The sequence below is a fragment of the Indicator indicator genome, chromosome 6 (genome assembly GCF_027791375.1).
Source record: "Indicator indicator isolate 239-I01 chromosome 6, UM_Iind_1.1, whole genome shotgun sequence".
Taxonomy (NCBI): domain Eukaryota; kingdom Metazoa; phylum Chordata; class Aves; order Piciformes; family Indicatoridae; genus Indicator; species Indicator indicator.
The window spans coordinates 31,290,939-31,309,948 of record NC_072015.1 but is presented as its reverse complement, the minus strand read 5'-3'; the positions used below and the strand labels follow the sequence as shown (position 1 = coordinate 31,309,948).

The window sequence follows — 19,010 nt, the reverse complement described above, 5'->3', positions numbered from 1 at the left end:
AGGTCTTTCCCAACCAAAATGATTCTGTGATTCTATGATGTGCCAAATCCTGACATCAAATAATGAACCTTATTCCATGCTTTTGGAGGCCTTTTAGAGAAAGTACCTTCCTTGCTCAGCTTCTTTGAAAACAGCTTGTTTGGGCTTGGATTTGAACCAGATGTGCAGCTGATCTATTGGCTTAATACCTCCTGCTTGCCCCACGGCCTCCTGCAAGCCACTCTGTGGGAAGCTGAGTGGCTCTCCTGGGATTCAACACAGCAGCGGAAGCTTTCCAATAGCAGTTATAAATCATGGAATCAGACTTGTTTTGGTTGGAAGAAACTTTAAAGACTATCAAGTCCAATTGTTAATGAAGCACTGCCAAGTCCACCATTAAATTATGTCCCTTAGCACTCCATCTACATGACTGTTCACTCCCTCCAGGGATGGGGACTCCACCACTGTCCTGGGCAGCCTGTCAACCCTTTTGGGGAAGAGTTTGTTCCTCATGTCCAACCAAAACCTCTCCTGGTGTAAATATATATATTTTCCTTATTCTGCCTGTACTTGGGTGAGCTCAGCATGAGTGCTAATGATGCAGAAGCCCAGCACCAACACAGTGAGGAGAACCAACCTGTAACAGAAACAGTTCCTGGCATCTATCAACAAAAATCAAGCATAAACACTGTTTATTTTCAGCTACAAAAGGGCTCTGCTCTCAACATAGTCCGATTTAGCACGTAATCTCGCCATCTGAACTCAAAAACCAGAGAGCTCTCCCTGACCTACATTGCCGGACTGGGCTGAGAAACAGAAATAAATCACACAGAAAGATGCTCTTGAGGCAGGAGATGCAGAGTGATGATCAGGCTTGGAGATTTGGGGTACCTTGAATAGGATTAAACCATCAATGTTGGGGTTGTCAAGCAAAATGGCATAGCCTGTGCTTCAAGCTTTATCCACTTCAGATCAAAAACCATTCCTGCCAGAGGAAGATAAACCTTGAGAAACAGATCTTGCTTCCCATCAAAGCTTTGCTTTGCAAGCAGGTGTGTCCTCATCACCCAGTCCCATCTTGGACAGCTGGTTCACTGTATCAACAAAGAGGCATAAGGAAAGATAAAAGCAGCCTAAGGAGCACTGCATGGAACTGAGCTGGAGAACAATCACCCAGGTGAGGTGTGAGGACTTTATGTGGAAGCTAATATCTTTAGGGGGTAATAATAAAGTGAAGAGTGACTTAGTTTTGGTCTGGAAGCAGCAACTTGAGTGTTAAGGTGGGGATGCCACCTACAAAATGGGAGCAACTAGCAACAAAGCTGGAGATTAAATCAGATGGCTCAGCTGGAAGCCAGAGCAGGTAACAGGCACTTGAGTAACACAGAAGCAGGGCAGGAAATGTGACAAAATGCCGGGAGGCTTGGCAGAAGTGTGACCTGAAAATCAGCAGCTTCTCTGGAAGGATGACACATTCATTGATGACCTGGAAGAAGGGACAGAGTGAACCCTCAGCAAGTTTGCTGATGATAGAAAAGTGGGAGGAGTGGCTAGCACCCCATCAGGCTGTGCTTCCATTCTGTGAGACCTCGACAGGCTGGAGAGTTGGGCAGAGGGGAACCTCACGAAGTTCAGCAAGGGCAAGTGTAGGGTCCTGCACCTGGGGAGGAATAATGTCCTGCACCAGCACAGGTGAGGGGTTGACCTAGCTCCAAGGAGAAGGACCTGGGAGTGCTGGTGGACAACAAGTACCCCATCAACCAGCAGTGTGCCCTTGTGGCCAAGGAGGTCAGTGGTCTCCTGGGATGCATTAAAAAGAGTGTAATCAGCAAGTCAATGGAAGTTCTCCTCGTCCTGTACTCTGTCCTGATGAGGCCCACATCTGGAGTCCTGGGTCCAATTCTGGGATCCCCAGTTCAAGAAAGGTAAGGAGCTATGGGAGAGAGTCCAGTAGAGGCCTTGATGACTCTGAGAGGATAAGCATCTCTGTGAGGAGGAAAGGCTGAGAGACCTGAGGCTGTTTAGTCTGGAGGACAGCAGCCTGAAAGGGGAGCTTCTCAATGCTCATTAGTATGTAAAGGGGGTGGAAGGCAAGAGGATGGGGCCAGACTCATTTCACTGGTGCCCAGTGCAGGACAATGGCCAGCAGGCACAAACTGGAACCAAGGAGGTTCCATCTAAGTAGGAGGAAAAAATTCTTTGCTGTGAGGGTGCTGGAGCCCTGGAGCAGACTGCCCAGAGAGGTTGTGGAGTCTTCTTCAGAGAGACTCCAAACCTACCTGGATATTGTGATCCTGGGCAACCTGCTGTGGGTGACCATTCTTTGGCAGAGGGGTTGGACTAGATGATCTCCAGAGGTCCCTTCCAACCCCCACCATGCTGAGATTCTGTGATGGGTATGAGGTAGATGATGAAATGGACACATTGCCCAGAAATAGCAGGAGCCTTCAAAATCTGAGCATCTGTTTTGGGAAAGGAAACCACTGGTTGTGATTTTTATTCCAGTAGTGCTTAAAAACATGTGTGGAGTTTGGATGCTGGCTGCACCAGACACCCCAGTAAGAAGCAGCAGGCTCTCTGGGGTGAGGACCACCCCCGGTAATGAGCCTGAAGAAGAGAAAGGTGGAGGGATTGATGCAGTGCCACCTTAGTGAGGCCACTGACAAGGATGGACCCCTTGTGCCAACAGTCCTCTATCTGTGGTGAAAGATCCTCCTCTCCTGAGCTCTTGCAGACAGGTTAACCTTGCAGTACTGGATTTGAGTGTGCATGAACGAAAAAACTGTTAAAAACTTCAGCAGATGGAGAACATGCTCCTGATGCTTGGTTTGTGTCCAACCGGCTCACCAAGGGAAGGCAACCAGAGGCAACATTTCACTGGGAGGTTTGCAGCTCATCATTTATTCCCTAGAAAAGGCAGTTTCAGGGCAGCTGAAACTGTTTATCGATGTAGGTCACCCCCTCTCAGTGGTTTTCACCATTGAGAAAAATAGCCAACAATTCCAAAGTAGCAATATGAAGTTTTTTTTTGGCTGCTAACCCCATCATTTCCCTGGCCAAATCATTTCCAGAGAGCATTAACGGAAGGCAAGAGATATGAGGACTGGATGCAGAAAATGGATGTGGAGAGGACATGCACAAATGTTTGAGTATTTTTTGGTTTTTTAAACTTTGGGCATGTGATTTGATTGTATCCATGTCCTCTGTTCTGCCAAAACATGAGATTTAAAGCCCAATCTGCTGTTGCCCTGGTACAACTTGGGTTTTGGTTCTTGTTTCTTCTCCACTCTCTGTAAAATAGTTGAATATCAACTGGAGGGAACCCAGGAGACTCCAGCTGGCTAATTGCTTCGCTATGTGTTCCCATCAAGGTTATGAGCCCTTTTCCCTGGACACTACATAGCCCAGATATTCCCAGCTGTGAGGAGCTGTGGGAAAGCTCTTCTCCTCCTCTTCTGGCTCCAGCCCTATTAGTGCCACACCAACATCCTCCTTCCAGCCTGCATCATTTCCACAAGGCTTGGCTCAAGCTAAACTGACTTTGATTTAGATTTCTTCAGTGAAATGATGGGACACACAGCAGCTTTGAAACACCTCCAGGGACGGTGACTCCACCACCTCCCTGGGCAGCCTGTTCCAGTGGTTGAGAACCCTTTAAGTCAAGAAGTTTCTACTTATAACCAACCTAAACCTCCTCTGGTGCAACCTGAGGCTGTTTCTTTTTGTCTTATCACTTGTTACTAGGGAGAAGAGACCAACACACACACCTTGCTCCAACCTCCTTTCAGGGAGTTGTACAGAGTGAGGTCTCTCTTCAGCCTCCTTTTTGTCCAGGCTCAACAACTCCAGTTTCCTCAGCTGCTTCTCACAAGACCTGTTCTCCAGACTCTTCACCAGCTTTGTTGCCCTCTTCTGGACCCATTCCAGGACCTGAATGTCCTTGAAGTGAGGGCCCCAAAACTGAAGCCAGTATTCAAAATGTGGCGTCACCAGTGCTGAGTCCAGGGGCACAATCACTTCCCTGGCCCTGGTTGTTGTCTAAATTTTGGGTTCTCACCAGTGCTGACTACTAATTTAATAATATTAGTAACTAATTTATAATGATAACAAGTAATCTAATAATATTAATAACAACAACAATAATGGTGATGATGATAATAACAAAAATAATGTCAGCAATAACATCAACAGTATCATCACCATAACGACTAAAGGGAGCTGAAACATCTTTTTGTTTCAGTTACCACACTGAAGCAAAACACCTTTTTCTGCTCAGTCTCCCAGCTGATGATTATGAGCTAGCTAACATCATTATCAACCTCCAAACCATTAAGCTTCTCAAGATGACAACTATTTTAACTCATAAAGAGCAACCTAGAGTATTTTGCAAACCTGGAGAGTTGTGTATTAGGTCTATTCAGCTGGAACATATTCAGACTCCTACTGACATGTGTCAGGTAACATAGATCTTAACTAAATCCTCTGGCTAATCTAAGTCAACCCTAATTAGCAGGTCTGGCGACAGAAAACATTCCGTGTGACGCTGCTGCTGCATCTCAGTCCAGTCACAGGCACCAAAACAAGTCCTCAGGAAGGAACAAAAAGCTAAACCACATCTCTTGGTATTATTAAATGAACTGAAATGTAAGGAAAGGAGTGGGTCAAAAGGAAAAGGCTTCTTAAAAAAAAGATTCCCTCTTGGGTTCAGTAATGAGTTTCACATGGAAAGCCACTTGCAGGAGGCTGTGTGGAATTCATTAAACAATTAAAATGTGCAGGGGGTAATGAAACTGGATCCTTCAGAATGCATCTTATTACAGAGGTTTTCTCCCTGACCTTAAGACCCACCTCAAAACAGAGGAGAAATTCAGGGCTGTTAAACTCCCTGTGTGGGTCCACTGTGAGAGGGAGAAAAGTGAGTTTGGATGATGCATGGGCAGAGGACAATGGGGCTGTGTGGTCCCCCCATTGCCACACAGAAACCCAGAGGGGATTTTAAACAAGAGGTAATTTTGCAAGCCAGGAAAAGAAACACATGAAGTTAGTCAGCACTCTCCTTTCTGGCAGTGAGATCCTTTCTCTCCTTTCTTCTCCATTTCACAGCAGAAATCAGTCTGCTTTTTCTCCGCTCTTCGAGTCAACCATCTTTAACTTGTTATTTTTTAAGGCATGGTCCATGTTCTCTCACATTTTAACAGGAAAAAGGAAAATTCATGTGAAACACAATACTCCATGCCCATTTGGTCTCCAAAAAAGGAGTTTTAGCACTCAGAATCATGGAATTATTTAGGTTGGAAAAGAACTTTAAGATCATGAAGTCCAACCATTAACCCAGCTCTGCCAAGTCCACTGCTAAACTATGTCCCTCAGCACCACATCTACACAGATTTTCAATCCTGATAGGGGTGATGATTCCACCACTGACCTGGGTAGCCTGTTACAGGCCTTGACAACCCTTTTTGGGGAAGAAATTGTTCCTCATGTCCAGCTTTAAGCTCCTCTGTTACAACTTGAATCTGTTTCCTCTCATCCTGTCACTTGCCACAAAGGAGAAGAGACCAACAGACACTTGTGCAGTCCAAAAAGGGACCCGTTCACAGAGTCATAAAAGTTTTGTGTTGGAAGGGACCTTTAAAGGTCATCTAGTTCAACCCCACTGCAGTCAGTAGGGACATCTGCAACTGGAGCAGGTTCCTCAGAGCCCCGAACTAGCTGACCTGGAATGATTCCAGGGACAGGGCTTCTACCACTGCTCTGAGCAACCTGGGACAGGGTCTTACCACCCTCAGCTTAAAAAATTTCTTCCTTCTCTCTAGTCTGAATCTTCCTTTTTTGGTTTAAACCCATCACCCCTTGTCCTGTCACAACAGGCCCTGCTCAAAATTCTGTCCCCAGCTTTCTTTTCGGCTCCTTTAAGTATGATAAAGGCATCAGTTCAGGTTTGTGCTCAGGTACAAGAAAACAAGCAGAAATAATCAATTTGAGTTCCTTCCCCTTTAAGAAGGGGGTTTCAAGTGCTGTAGTACAACTAGGCTATTTCTAGGATTTATTTCCCTTCTCTTCCCTCTCTGCCCCATCTCCATTTTCTGTGCTCAACACCGCTGCATTTTAATGAGGAGATGGAGTGGAACCAGCTGCCATCCCCTCCCTTACACATAGCCTAATTTTGAAGAGTCTTCCTAAACCAGGTTGGGATTTGCCTTCGTTGTTCCTGCTCTGAGCATATACACATCACTGATGGCAAAGGGAGATCAGAAAGCTATAGCATCATCTAAATAAATGGGAAAATAATTAGGTTTGATTTACAAAGGCTCAGCTGTTGGAGCCCGTTGGTAATTTATACTCCTTCTTCGTTCCTGTACAGCTCAGACTTTCTTATCATGCAGGACGCCAGTAAATGAAAGCAAATGTTTCCATGGCAGCCTGGCTGTGGCATCTCTGCAGCCCTACATCAAACGGAGTTGCCATAGGATTCAGACCGGCTGCAGAGCACATGGAAAGCTGGAATCTCTGAAAGCATCACTGGTGTCCCCTGTTCTTGGTGGGTGGGGGTCAGCTGAGGTAGGAGAGGACTCAGTGATGATAGAATCACAGAATGGTTTGGGTTGGAAGGGACCTTAAAGATCATCTAATTCCAATCCCCCTGCCATGGGCAGAAACTCCCTCCACTAGACCAGGCTGTTTACGGCCCAGTCCAACCTGGCTTTGAACACTTCCAGGGAGGGGGCATCCACAACATCCCTGGACAACCTGTTCCAGTGTCTGATCACCCTCATTGTAAAGAATTTCTTCATAATATCCAGTCTAAATCTACCCTCTTCCACCTTACAGACATTCCTCCTTGCATTATCATTATAAGCCCTTGTAAACAGTCCCTCTCCAGTTTTCTCTTAGGACCCTTTCAGGTACTGGAAGGCTGCTATGAGGTCTCCCTGGAGCCTTTTCTTCTCCAGGCTGAACAGTCCCAAAGATCTTAAAGGCCTTTTCCAATCCAAACGATTCTATGATTCTATGACTGGTAAAAAGACACTGTGTTTGGGTTTTACATCCTCCTGGGACCTGGGCAATAGTTAGGTGTCCTTTGTGATCAGAATTCTCACTGATGGAGACTTCATTTTCTTAGTACTGGGTTTCCCTACATCCTCAGGTGACTTCAGAGTAGCCTGAGTTGCAAAATGGTGATATGCTTTGTTTCCCTACTTTCAAAACCAGGGTTATAATATGGACACAGGCAGACTGGGGCAAGCAATGAATCCAGGTTGAGAGATGAAGGGCTGGAGAGCAACCCTGTGGGGAAGGATTTGAGGGTACTAGTGGGTGAAAAGCTGGGCATGTCAATGTGCACTCACAGCCCAGAAGCCAACCACGTCCTTGGGCTGATCCCCAGCAGTGTGCACAGTAGGTGGAGGAAGGGCATTTTGCCCCTCTGCTCTGTTGAGACCCCACCTGCAGTGCTGGGTCCAGCCTTGGAGTCCTCAGCACAGGAGAGACTTGGACCTGTTGGAGCAGGGCCAGAGGAGGCCACAACAATTATGTGAGGGCTGGAAGCCCTCTGCTGTGAGGACAGGCTGAGAGGGTTGGGGTTCTTCAGCCTGGAGAAGAGAAAGACTCCTGGAAGACCTTCTGGTGGCCTTCAGTGCTTACAGGAAAGACAGGGACAATCTTTTCAATGGGGCCTGTTGTGACAGAGCAAGGAGGGATGAGTTAAAACTAGAAGACAGAGATTTAGACTATATAGAAAGAAATTTTTTACTGCGAGGGTGGTGAGACACTGGCCCAGGTTGTCCAGAATGGTAATGGATGCCCCTGGAAAAATCCCAGGACAGGCTGGATGAGGCCATCCCACCTCTGAAAGGAAAGACCTCTCTTAATAAACTCCCTGCTGCTATCTGTAGTCTCCCAGAGAAGAGCGAACGTGAAGGTACAGATGGTAACACTTTTGGTTTATGGGTTTGGAGGAGGATGACTGAACAGTCTGGGCTACCTCCTTAACCTGGTTGTTAATGGATGGAAGACTCTGGGTCAGGATAGACACAGCACAGAGGCAGTGACACTGAGGGACCTCAGGAGGGAAGCTTTTACCTGGCATTTGCTTAAGATCCTTTCACTGAAGGGAAACCAGGTTAGATGAACCACTGTTATGGTCAGCTTTGACGTTAGCTCCACTGCATGTCCCCCTGTAGATACATCTCATACAGTACGAAAAACTCCTGCAAAATGCTGGCCCTGAGAAACACAGTTACAGGAAAAGGTGGTGAAGATGCTCTGCATTAAACATGGAGTAAGAAAGAGGGGCTCGTGGAACAATGGACACCAAAGAGGGTAATGGATTAACCAAAGCGGCCTCAGAAGTATCTCCAGAGATACTCCATCCATGAGTAGAGGCAATTTGGGCTGTCAGGTCATTAACAGGATGAACACATAATTGATAAGCTGTAGGTTGTGCTCTCCCTGAGAGCAATAAGCTCCTTTAAATGATATTAATATTTCACATCCATAAAAGCCTTTGTCATTTGCAAAGCACTGCATAGAGTGCAGTGGATGGATTCAATAATCATCCCCGACTCCCAGACTGGGGAATGCAATTCTGGAGAGATAAATATCTGGCCCACATCTGAGTCAAGACTCATTGTCAGAATCATTATTCTGCTCAGAATCAGAATCACAGAATCATTTTGGTTGGAAAGCACCTTTAAGATCAAGACCAACCATTATCTAACTCTCCCAAGGCTGGTGCTAAACCCTGTTCCTCAGCACCACATCTCTGCATCTTTGAAACACCTCCAAGGATGGGAATTCAACCACCTCCCTGGGGAACCTGTTCCAGTGTTTGAGAACCCCTTCGGTGAAGAAGTTTCAACTTAAACCTCCCCTGGTGCAACCTGAGGCCCTTTCTTCTCATCCTATTAGTTGTTACTTGGGAGAAGAGACCAACACCCACGTGGCTCCAACCTCCTCTCAGAGAGTTGAACCGAGTGAGCAGGTCTCGCCTCAGCCTCCTTTTCTCCAGCCTCAACAACTCCAGTTCCCTCAGCTGCTCCTCATAAGACCTGTGCTCTAGACCCTGCACCAGCTTTGTTGCCCTGCTCAGGACACGCTTTAGCACCTCAGTGTCCAGTATTCAAAGTGTGGTCTCCCCAGAGCCAAGTACAGGGTGAAAGTCACTAGTCTTGATAGGTTTCTAATTTCTGGTCTTTCTAGATGACATTGCTTTGCAGCTTTCAGTGAGCAGAAGCATGACACCCAGACAGAGATGGAAGATAGGAGCTGACAACAAGGTGACATTTCTGAATCATATCTGCTGACTGTCACATCCCTGTGCCAGGCCACCATCCTCACCAGAAGGTGTAGTGAAGTGGATTAAGTACAAGGAATGGAAATACTCAACATTTGATTGCCACGTGTGCTCTGTCCACCTTGGCTTTATTTTAAGAAATTGAGGCTGAGAGACCTGGGGCTGGAGAAGAGCAGCCTGAGAGGGAATCTTCTCAATGCTCATCAAGAGCTAAAGGGTGGAAGGCAGAAGATGGGGCCAGACTCTTTTCAGTGGAGCCCACCAACAGGACAAGGGGCAACAGGCACAAACTGGAACCCAGGAGGTTTCATCTGAACATGAGGAGGGTGATGAAGCCCTGGATCAGAGCAGCTCCTTCTCTGGAGAGATTCCAAACCCTGCCTTTACATGATGCTGGGCAGTGTGCTCACAAGAATCTGTGCTTCACAGATATGGTGGAGAAGGCCATAAACCCTACCACTCTCACTTCTACTTGCTCCTGACTTCTCCTCTGGATTTCTCTGATCTCACAATGGTCAGAATTACTGTTAGGACCATGCCTCAATGTGAGTCTAGATTCATCAGAGTACTAAGGAAAGGAGAAGCCTGATGGGATAAAATCTTCTGTGTTGATGGCCTTTGCTGCAAATAATTCATCTTCTGCACTCTGCTGTGGAATATGGTGACATAAAATTGATCCAAAGTCTCTGGCTGTTCCAGCAACTGCTCATGATCCCTTATCTAGCTTGAATTTGTGCAATATCTTCAACCTCCAGAGAAAACAAGAAGCACTTCTGTGCTTGGCATTGATGAAGCACCAGGTCTTTCATTCTTTCACCTAAGTCAATAAACTAATTTCGACTCTTTTCCTTTAGACAGGATGAAAAAAGCAGCCAGAAAGCAGCTTACCTCGACCTCGCAGGTGTATTCTGATCCATCCAGCAGGGTCACTTTGCACTGCATGTTTTTTGGCTTCTTGACAATCTTCAGAGGAGACTTGGACAGTTTGCTAGATGATGACTTCTGAGAGAGCTTGTCGTCTTCCAGCTGCTGGTATTCCAGCTGTTTGGCACTTGCAGCAGCAAACTCCTGTTCTTTCTCTGTGGCCTATGAAGAGAAAGAAAGTAGACTTTTTGAAGGGAGATAAACCAATTGCACCATGGACCACTCCACCCACCTTGCACCCAAGATCTGTAGTGAGTCTAAGTGTGGGGCTTGTGTGAGAAAGACCTTGATATAGGACAGAGTCATTGTTAGCTACAGGAAAGATTTCCCATATTGCCCACATTTCTCCCAGCTTTCTCTTGTCACTCCAAAATAACTGAATGATAGAATGGTTGGGTTGGAAGTGATCTTTAAAGGTCATCTAGTCCAACAATCCTGCAGTCAGCAGGGGCATCTGCAGCTAGAGGAGGCTGCTCAGTCCCAAACAATCTGACCTGGAATGGTTCCAGGGATGTGGCTTCTACCACCTTTCTGGGCAACCTGGGAGAGGGTCTCACCACCCTCACCATAAAGAATTTCTTCCTTCTTTCTAGTTTAAATCTTCCTCTTTTAGTTTAATCCCATCATCCCTTGTCCTGTCACAACAGGCCCAGATTTCTTATCAAATCATGGAATTGTTTTAGTTGAAAAAGGCCTCTCGAGTCCAAACACTGACCTAGCACCACCATGCCCATTAAACCATGTCCCGAAGTGCCATGTCTGCAAGTTTTTTGAACACCTCCAGGCATAGTGACTCCACAACTTCCCTGGTGTCCTATAAGTACTGAAAGGCCACCACCGAAAGGTCTTCCCATCTCTTCTCCAGGCTGAAGAACTGCAACTCTCTCAGCCTGTCCTCACAGCAGAGGGCTTCGCGCTCTTGCACCATTGTTGTGGCCTCCTCTGGCTCTGCTCCAACCAGCTTATGTTTCTCTGGTGCTGAGGACTCCAGAGTCAGACCCAGCACTGTAGGTGAGGTCTCAGCAGAGCAGAGCGAAGGGGCAGAATCCCCTCCCACCATCTGTTGTTGACATTGGTGGGGATGAAGCCCAGGACATGGTTGGTTCTGGGCTGTGAGAGCATACTGCTGGCTCGTGTCCAGCTTTTCACCCACCAAAACAGTCCCCTGACTGAGGACATGGATCCCCCCCGCCAACAGTGTGAATGTGCAGCGGGCTGCTGGGATGCTGGGGATGACAAAAGGTTTCCTGAGCACCTGGACAAAGGGTTAAACAAACAGGCTGGGAGCCTGACACCTTTGCTGTGCTACTGAATGGGTAATGGCTGCTAAGAAGAGGATGAAAGACTGAGCTCTGCTTCCTTCACATGCCTGGCAAGTCCCTTGAGCTGATGAGAAGCAGCTGCTGTTTGAAAGGCAAACGTACTGCAGGAGAAAGGGACAAGAAGAAACAAGTTCTCTTCTTTTTGCTTAGGTTTATTTGTGGATCAGACCATGTGAGGAGTTGCCATGATGGAGCAGAGCCCAGTGAGGAGTTGCCATGATGGAGCACAGCCCATGGTCCTCCACAGAGCAAGATGAAAGCCAGACTTGCTCCACAGTGGTTCACCCTTCCTAGCAACAGCCCTGTGCCACAGTCATAATCCCAGCATGGTGGGGCTTGAAAGGGACTCCCAGCCTATCTTCCTCACAGACATGTTTCAGGCCCCTCGGCAACTTCAGAACCTCCATTGGGCTCTCTCCGGTAGCTCACTGTTTCTCTTGAACTGGAGAGCACAGAGCTGGACCCATTACTGCAGATGTGGCCTCATCAGGGCAGAGAAGAGGGATGAGAAGTCACCCCACTTCTTATCAGTTTTGAGTCTGAGAGTCTCCAAACAGAAGTTCAACTGGAGTGAAATAATAACTAACATAATGTTAAAATAAAATAAAATTTAAAAATAGAATAAAATAAAAAAAAAAATAAAATAATAAATTAATTAAAAAATAAAATAAAATAAAACAAAACAAAATAAAATAAAATAAAACAAAACAAAATAAAATAAAATAAAATAAAATAATATAAAATAAAATAAAATAAAATAAAATAAAATAAAATGCATCTTTCTGTTATTTCACTACAAGGAAAAAACAAGCCTGCTTTGGCTCTGAGTGATTTCAGTGTGTTAAGCAACAAGCACTGCTGGAAATAAATTAATCCTCCACATCTGTTTCCATTCATTGTATTTAATAAACCTTCATGAGAATGGAGCAAATCCATCCAAAAGCTTTAATCTGCTTTGAGAGCAGTGCAACCTTGCATCACATAACCCTGAGATTCCATGCAAACAAGCCATCTCCTTCCCCTCTGCCTCTGGGTGAATGAACAAAAGAGGAACTTGGCAATGAGCCGGCAGTGCTGGGTTAATGGTTGGACTTGATCTTCAAGGTCTCTTCAAACAAAATGATTCTATCACCACGATTTTAACTTGCCAGCTACCACCAAAGCCCCAGCAAACTGCAAAGATCTGAGGCAAGATCCACACTCCTCCATTCCCCACAAGAAAGGACACAGCAAAGGCCTCCTGGGCTTCCCTTGGTGGGGAAACAAGAAGAAATTGGGACTGCAGAAGATCAAAAAGCAACATAAAAGCTGCTTTCCAAAATCCCCTGAGCCATGGATGTTCTTCCTCAGGAGCATCCCAATGCCAGCTGGCTCTTCCCTGGCTCTTCCTCGACCTAGCGCCAGCTGGAGTATGTTCTCCTTCCAGCACTGAACGACTTTCCCCTTCCAGCACTTGGAAACAAGCTCAGTGTCTGGATGTCAAGGTCCTCACAAGGCTGGTGGGAGATGGAGGCACAGCGTATGTCAGTGTATTAGCTGCTCATGGAGCATTTAATGCTCACAGGGGCTGTGATGAGAGGAGGGTGTCCCCCCCAGGGCTCACAGAAAGACTTGAGGCCAGCTATGCCTCTACCACCAATGTGGGCAGATGGCATGTGGTCCAACCTACTGCACCCAAAGGAAAATGACCATAGAATCTTAGAATCTGAAGTTCAAAGGGACCTCAAGCATCATCTGGTCCAACCGTTCTTTGGGAAAGCACAATCTAGACATGAGGGCCCTGCTGCGTCCAGCTGAATCTTAACAGTGTTCAATGCTGTGGACTCCACCACTTCTCTGGGGAGGTTGTCATTGTGAAAAAATGTCTTCCAGGAACAAACAGGAATCTTCTGAGGAGTGACTTGTCCCCATCACCCCAGAGCTTTTCCATGTGACTCCTTATAAAAAGGAAGCCTCCCATATGCTTTGTAGCCAGCTTTAAACACTGGAACCTGGTGATAAGGTATACCCTGAGCCTTCTTTTCCCAAGCCTGAACCCAGTTCTCTCAGCCTTTCCTCACATGGCAGTTTCCCAGTCCTTGGATCATCTTTCTGACCCTTCTCCGGAGCACCTCCAGACTGTCCACATTTTTCTTGTACAGCAGGAACTGAAACTGAACACACTATTCCAAGTATGCACAAGACAGAAATACCGGAATCACAGAATGTTAGGGGTTGGAAGGGACCTCTGGAGATCACAGAGTCCAATCCTCATGCCAAAGCAGGATCATCTAGGGCAGGCTGCACAGGAACACATCCAGGTGGGTTTTGAAAGTTTCCAGAGGAGACTCCACAACCTCTCTGGGCAGCCTGTTCCAGTGCTTCATCATCCTCACCATAAAGAAGTTTCTCCTCATGTTGAGGTAGCTCCTCATGAGCTGTGTTCCAGTTTATACCTGTTGTTCCTTGAACTATCATTAGGCACCAGCAGAAACAGCCTGGAACCTTCATCCTGACATCCACCCCTCAGATATTTACAAACATTAGTAAGATGCCCTCTCAGCCTTCTCTTCTCAAGACTAAGCAGCCCCAGTTCTTTCAGTCTTTCCTCATATGAGAGATGTTCAAGTCCACCCAATCATTCTTGTAGCTCTCTGTTGGAGTCTCTCCAGCAGATCTCTTTCTCTCTTGAACTGGGGAGCCCAAAACTGGACACAGTATTCCACATGTGGTCTCACCAGGGCAGAGTAGAGGGAGAGGAGAACCTCCCTAGACCTGCTGGACACACTTGATGTACATCAGGATGCCATTGGCCTTCTTGGCCACAAGGGCACATTGCTGTCCCATGGACTTGCTGTCCATTAGGACTCCAAGGTCTTTCTCCATGGGGCTGCTTTCCAGCAGGACAACCCCTAGTCTGTACTGGTGCCTGGTGTTATTCCTCCCCAGATACAAGACTATACACTTGTCCTTATAAATTTCATAATACCATCATGAAGATATCACCTGTTTTGAGGGCCTCTGTGAAGAGCTGGACACATGGATTCTATGGTCCTGCTCTGGTAGGGAGGTTGGACTTGATTATCTCCTGAGGTTCCTTCCCAGCCCTTACATCCTGTGTGACTCTTGGATGATTTCCATGTGTCTGGTTGAAGAAATCTGCCTAGGAAGGTGCACACTTAGGCATGTAGGTGACAAAAGAAATATCCCGTCCCTGGCTTGTTTGACTCCACACGTGAGAGTTACCAAACCACCTCAGCAAAAAACAACCAACACAAAAAAATCAATCTTTTTGAAGATGGAAAGAATCTTTCTCAGGAAAACAGGAAAGCAGCTTTAGGGGAAAGCCCACAACAAGAAGGGCACTCAGAAGCCATCTGAAGTTTAGAAGCCCCCTCAGCCTATGAGCTCTTATGGATTATGGTGATTGTTTTCCTTCACATGAAGACACTCAGGGACTCAAGACCAGAGCAGAAATCTTATTTGTTTGTGGTTTTTTTTTTAATGATGTTGAGGTTATTTTGTTTGTGAAGGTTCCTGCCTGCCTTAAGATTAAGGAAATGTGTTTTGTTTAAAATCATACAAAGGATTTTCTCTTCTGTTTCTAGAGAACAAAACATGCCAAGAATTGTTAGATAAGATTCCCCAAACTATGCTGACATGTTCAGGCACTTGAGGGACCTTCAGACTGGATTAAGCCTCTTCACCCTAAAGAAACTTGACATCCTGGTATCAAGGAAAAAAAATGAAAGTGGTCAGTGAAAAATCCATGTACTCAGAAAATTGTTTTTGAACTCTGCAAGCACAGTTGGATTTTCTCCTAAACTCTTCTCCACCACATTTTGATGCTGTGGGTTTGCAGTGTTTCCAGTGATGTGGACACGTTTCTAAAACTCAGGTTGCTTCAGGGTGTCTGTTTTTTGAGCATAAGCTCTCTCATCTCTATCTCTATGATCGTACTTTGCTGTGACAGAGGAAGTTCAACCCCTCCTGAATCACAGGCTCATGGCACAGGAGGAGTTGGAAGGGACCTCTGGGGGCCATCTAGTCCAATCCCCCTGCAGTGAGCAGGAACACCTTCAACTACAGCAGGTTGCTCAGAACCCCAAACAACCTGACCTGGCATGGTTCCAGGGATGGGACATCCACCACCTCTCTGGGCAACACTGTTAAGTTCCAGTGTTTCACAACGCTCAGTGGGAAGGTCTCATATATCCCTTCACTAGCACACTTTTTCTATCCAGGCTTCTGTAGACACTTGCCCATGGGTGGTCTTTGGGAAAGTAAGGGATCATGCAACACATGACAGCACCTCATGTCTCCAAAACTACACAGAGATGGACAGTTTAGTGTCTTTCAGTGTCAGGTTAAGGTGGGTTGTGGTTATTTTGGGGTTTGTCTTGTGGTTTTTTTCAGTTGAAAAGAAACTTGGTGTGGAAAGATGACTGAAAATGGAAGAACAAACTTAGTAACACTTATGTGTAGGCCTGATGGAATTACAATTTAATTAATAACCTTTTGAGCAGCACCCTTTTCTTCTTGATGAGCAGCCCTGACTCCCCCAAATGAACCACCTGCAATTTCTGATCTGTTTCATAGACCAAAATTGTCCAATGGGTGTGGGATCAAGAGCAGAGAGGTCTGGTGGGCATGGAGTGAAGCAGTGATGGGTTAATGGTTGGACTTGATGATCTTAAAGGCCTCTTACAATCAAATGATTCTGTCATTCTACGATGCTCATCAAGGGTTATTGATGGTAAAAATGGTCAGCAATCAAAAACAAATAAGGAGGTCTTTCAATGGTTGATTTTCAAGAGCAATAAATATGAAAAATCCTGTCCTGCCATGTCTACCTTTTGAGATACTAGAAGTCAGACATAAGAAACCTCTTCTAATTTGGTCCCAGTATTACTCGTTGTCACAACTATTTATGTAACACATCCCTAATCCAGGGAGATACAAAAATCTATCAACAGGACAAGGGATGATGGGTTTAAACTTAGAAAGGGCAGATTTAGACCAGAGAGAAGGGAAAAATGTTTTACACTGAGGATGGTGAGACTCCAGCCCAGCTTGCCCAGAGAGGTAGTAGATCCCCCCTCCTGGAATCATTCCAGGTCAGGTCATCTGGGGCTCTGAGCAACCTGCTCTAGTTGAAGATGTCCCTGATGATTGCAGGGTGGGGTGGACTAAATGACCTTTAAAAGTCCCTTCTCACCCAAACCAGTCTATGATTCTATGAAAAATACTTTCCATCTCAAACTGCTTACCTCCCATTTTTCCCATACCACCACCACCAAGTTTGAGTTGAAGCTCTGTGGAGAAAGCTTAAAACTCAATACAATGTCCAGCACCAGCCTCTTCAGGAGCACTGGTGGTGACTGTAAGAGACAATACACATCTGCCTGCTTCCCCAGCAGTACTCCCAGGTAAAACAATAGGATTTCACTTCAAACAACCTGGTATTATTAAAGGGTAGAGAAGAGGAGGAGTTAGGCTGATACATTCCATTTTTCAAAGGTGAATGCCATCAAATGCTGGTCACAACCTTTTGGAGCTTAGAGAGGTGATTTGCAGGTACCTCATTAACTGTGTGTCACTAACTCATGAAGAATATTATCTCTTAATCCTACTGACTGGAAATTATTGTCAGGAAAAAGAAAGCAGCTTCCACAAATTTAATAATTGCAATGATGAACCCAAAGGAAAAGCATGAGAGAGCTCTTCTGAAACCCATTACATGAAAAGTTAAATTCATTAGGATGCGGTCGTTTAAGGACTATGAGAAGCTTAAGGGACCACAGATGCTTCATGGCTCACACATCAGACAGGCAAGCATGAAATCAGCTTTCAGCAGGTGTCAAAGAAGAAATGCACTATGAAAACATCTTCAGTGTCTTATAAAGTGGCACTGTTTGCTGTCTAATCCAATTGTGAGATTGAAGATGTCTCCTGCTTCCTTCACAGAATCATATAATCATGGAATGGTTTGGAAGGGACCTTTAAAGGTCACCTAGTCCAAAACTCATACAGTCAGCAGGGCCATCTGCAACTAGAGCAGGTTGCTCAGAGCCCCAGACAACCTGACCTGGAATGGTTTCAGGGATGGAGCATCTTCCACCTCTCTGGCCAGCCTGGGACAGGGTCTCAGCATAACAATTTCTCCCTTCTCTTTAGTCTGAATCTCCCTTTTTCAGTTTAAATCCATCACCCCTTGTGCTGTCACAACAGGCCCTGCACAGAAGTCTGCCTCCAACTTTCCTCTAAGTACTGAAAGGCTACAATAAGGTCTCCCCTGAGCCTTCTCTTCTGCAGGCTGAACAACCCTGCCCATCCTCACAGCAATGGGGTTCCAACCCTTTTATTAATTCTGTGGCCTCCTCTGCGTACGCTCCAAGAGGTTCATGTCCTTCTTGTGCTGTAACAGTAAGGTTGCCTTTACATTCGAGGACAGAAGGCTGAAAAGCCTGACATGAACTTCAAAACAACACAAAAAAAACCCCAGTAATATCACCAAACACCCCCCCATATGTCTGTGATGAGCTATCTCCATTCCTAACACACCAGGCTTGTTATTTCCCAGAAGCTTGAAGTGGTCAGATAGCTCACTGTGTCCATAGGCCTCCTTACCTGCTCCTTCTTCACTGGTGTGCTGTGAGCTGCCACGGCCGAGAACTGCTCAAGAGCCTTTTGATCCTCTTCACTTGGTGGCTGCTGCTGCTGCTGGTCCTGTGGCTGGGTCTCAGCTGCCCCTTGCTGTGTAGGGTTCTCCTGCTGATCCTGCTCTTTATCCTTGGACTCTGAGTCTGATCCTGATTCTGTGGTCATGGTTGGTTATTCTGTAAATCAAGGAGAGCAGATCTACTGAGTGCAATCTTGTAGATGGTAAACTGGGAATACAAAACGGAGAATCATCAAGCCCAAAGTTTTATTCTTAATCTTCTCAGCCTTTAAAGATACAGTGGCTCAACGAGGATCCCCAGGAAAGCTTCCCTGGTACAAAAGGCCAGGTCTAAATGCATCCATACTCTAAGGAAGAGCATGTTGCCATAAAATCTTATTCTACAGGTATTAGAGTACTTCATGTTCATAGAACGGTTTGGGTTGGAAGGGACATTTAAAGCTCATCTAGTCCAACCCCCCTGGATTCAGCAGGGACATTTTCAGATAGGGTAGCCCCGTCCAACTTCATCTGGAATGTTTCCAAGATTTGGCATTCTACCACATCTTTGGGCAACCTGAGACAGGGTCTCACCACCCTCACTATAAACAATTTCTTCTCTTCGAATCTCCCTCTTTTAGTTTCAAACATCACCCCTTGTCCTGTCACAACAGGCCCTGCTCAAAGGTCTGTCCCCAGCTTTCTGATCGGTCCCTTGAAGTACTGAAAGGCTACAAGAAGGTCTCCCTGGAGCCTCTTCTTTTCCAGGTTGAACAACTTCAAGTCTCTCAGCCTGTCCTCACAGCAGAAGGGTTGCAGCCCTCCCAGTTTTGTTCAATATCTTTATCAA

The 19,010-nt window shown here is 46.0% G+C and overlaps 1 protein-coding gene across 15 annotated transcripts in view; it reads right to left on the bottom strand.

The window, feature by feature from the left end:
• The window catches only part of EPB41L3 (erythrocyte membrane protein band 4.1 like 3), a 70,518-nt gene extending 52,191 nt beyond the window's left edge, over positions 1–18,327 (bottom strand). For 12 of the 15 annotated variants that reach the window (XM_054381577.1, XM_054381580.1, XM_054381584.1 and 9 more), the window contains exons 1-2: positions 18,130–18,327; positions 10,163–10,360 (exon numbers count right to left, since the gene is read on the bottom strand). In XM_054381577.1, coding sequence (XP_054237552.1) covers positions 10,163–10,360; positions 18,130–18,327 — 396 coding nt within the window. Of the gene's footprint in view, positions 1–10,162; positions 10,361–14,264; positions 14,269–18,129 lie in introns of all 15 variants that reach the window. The other 3 variants (XM_054381582.1, XM_054381589.1, XM_054381585.1) reach the window with 1 other exon arrangement.
• Between the last annotated feature and the right edge of the window lie 683 nt (positions 18,328–19,010).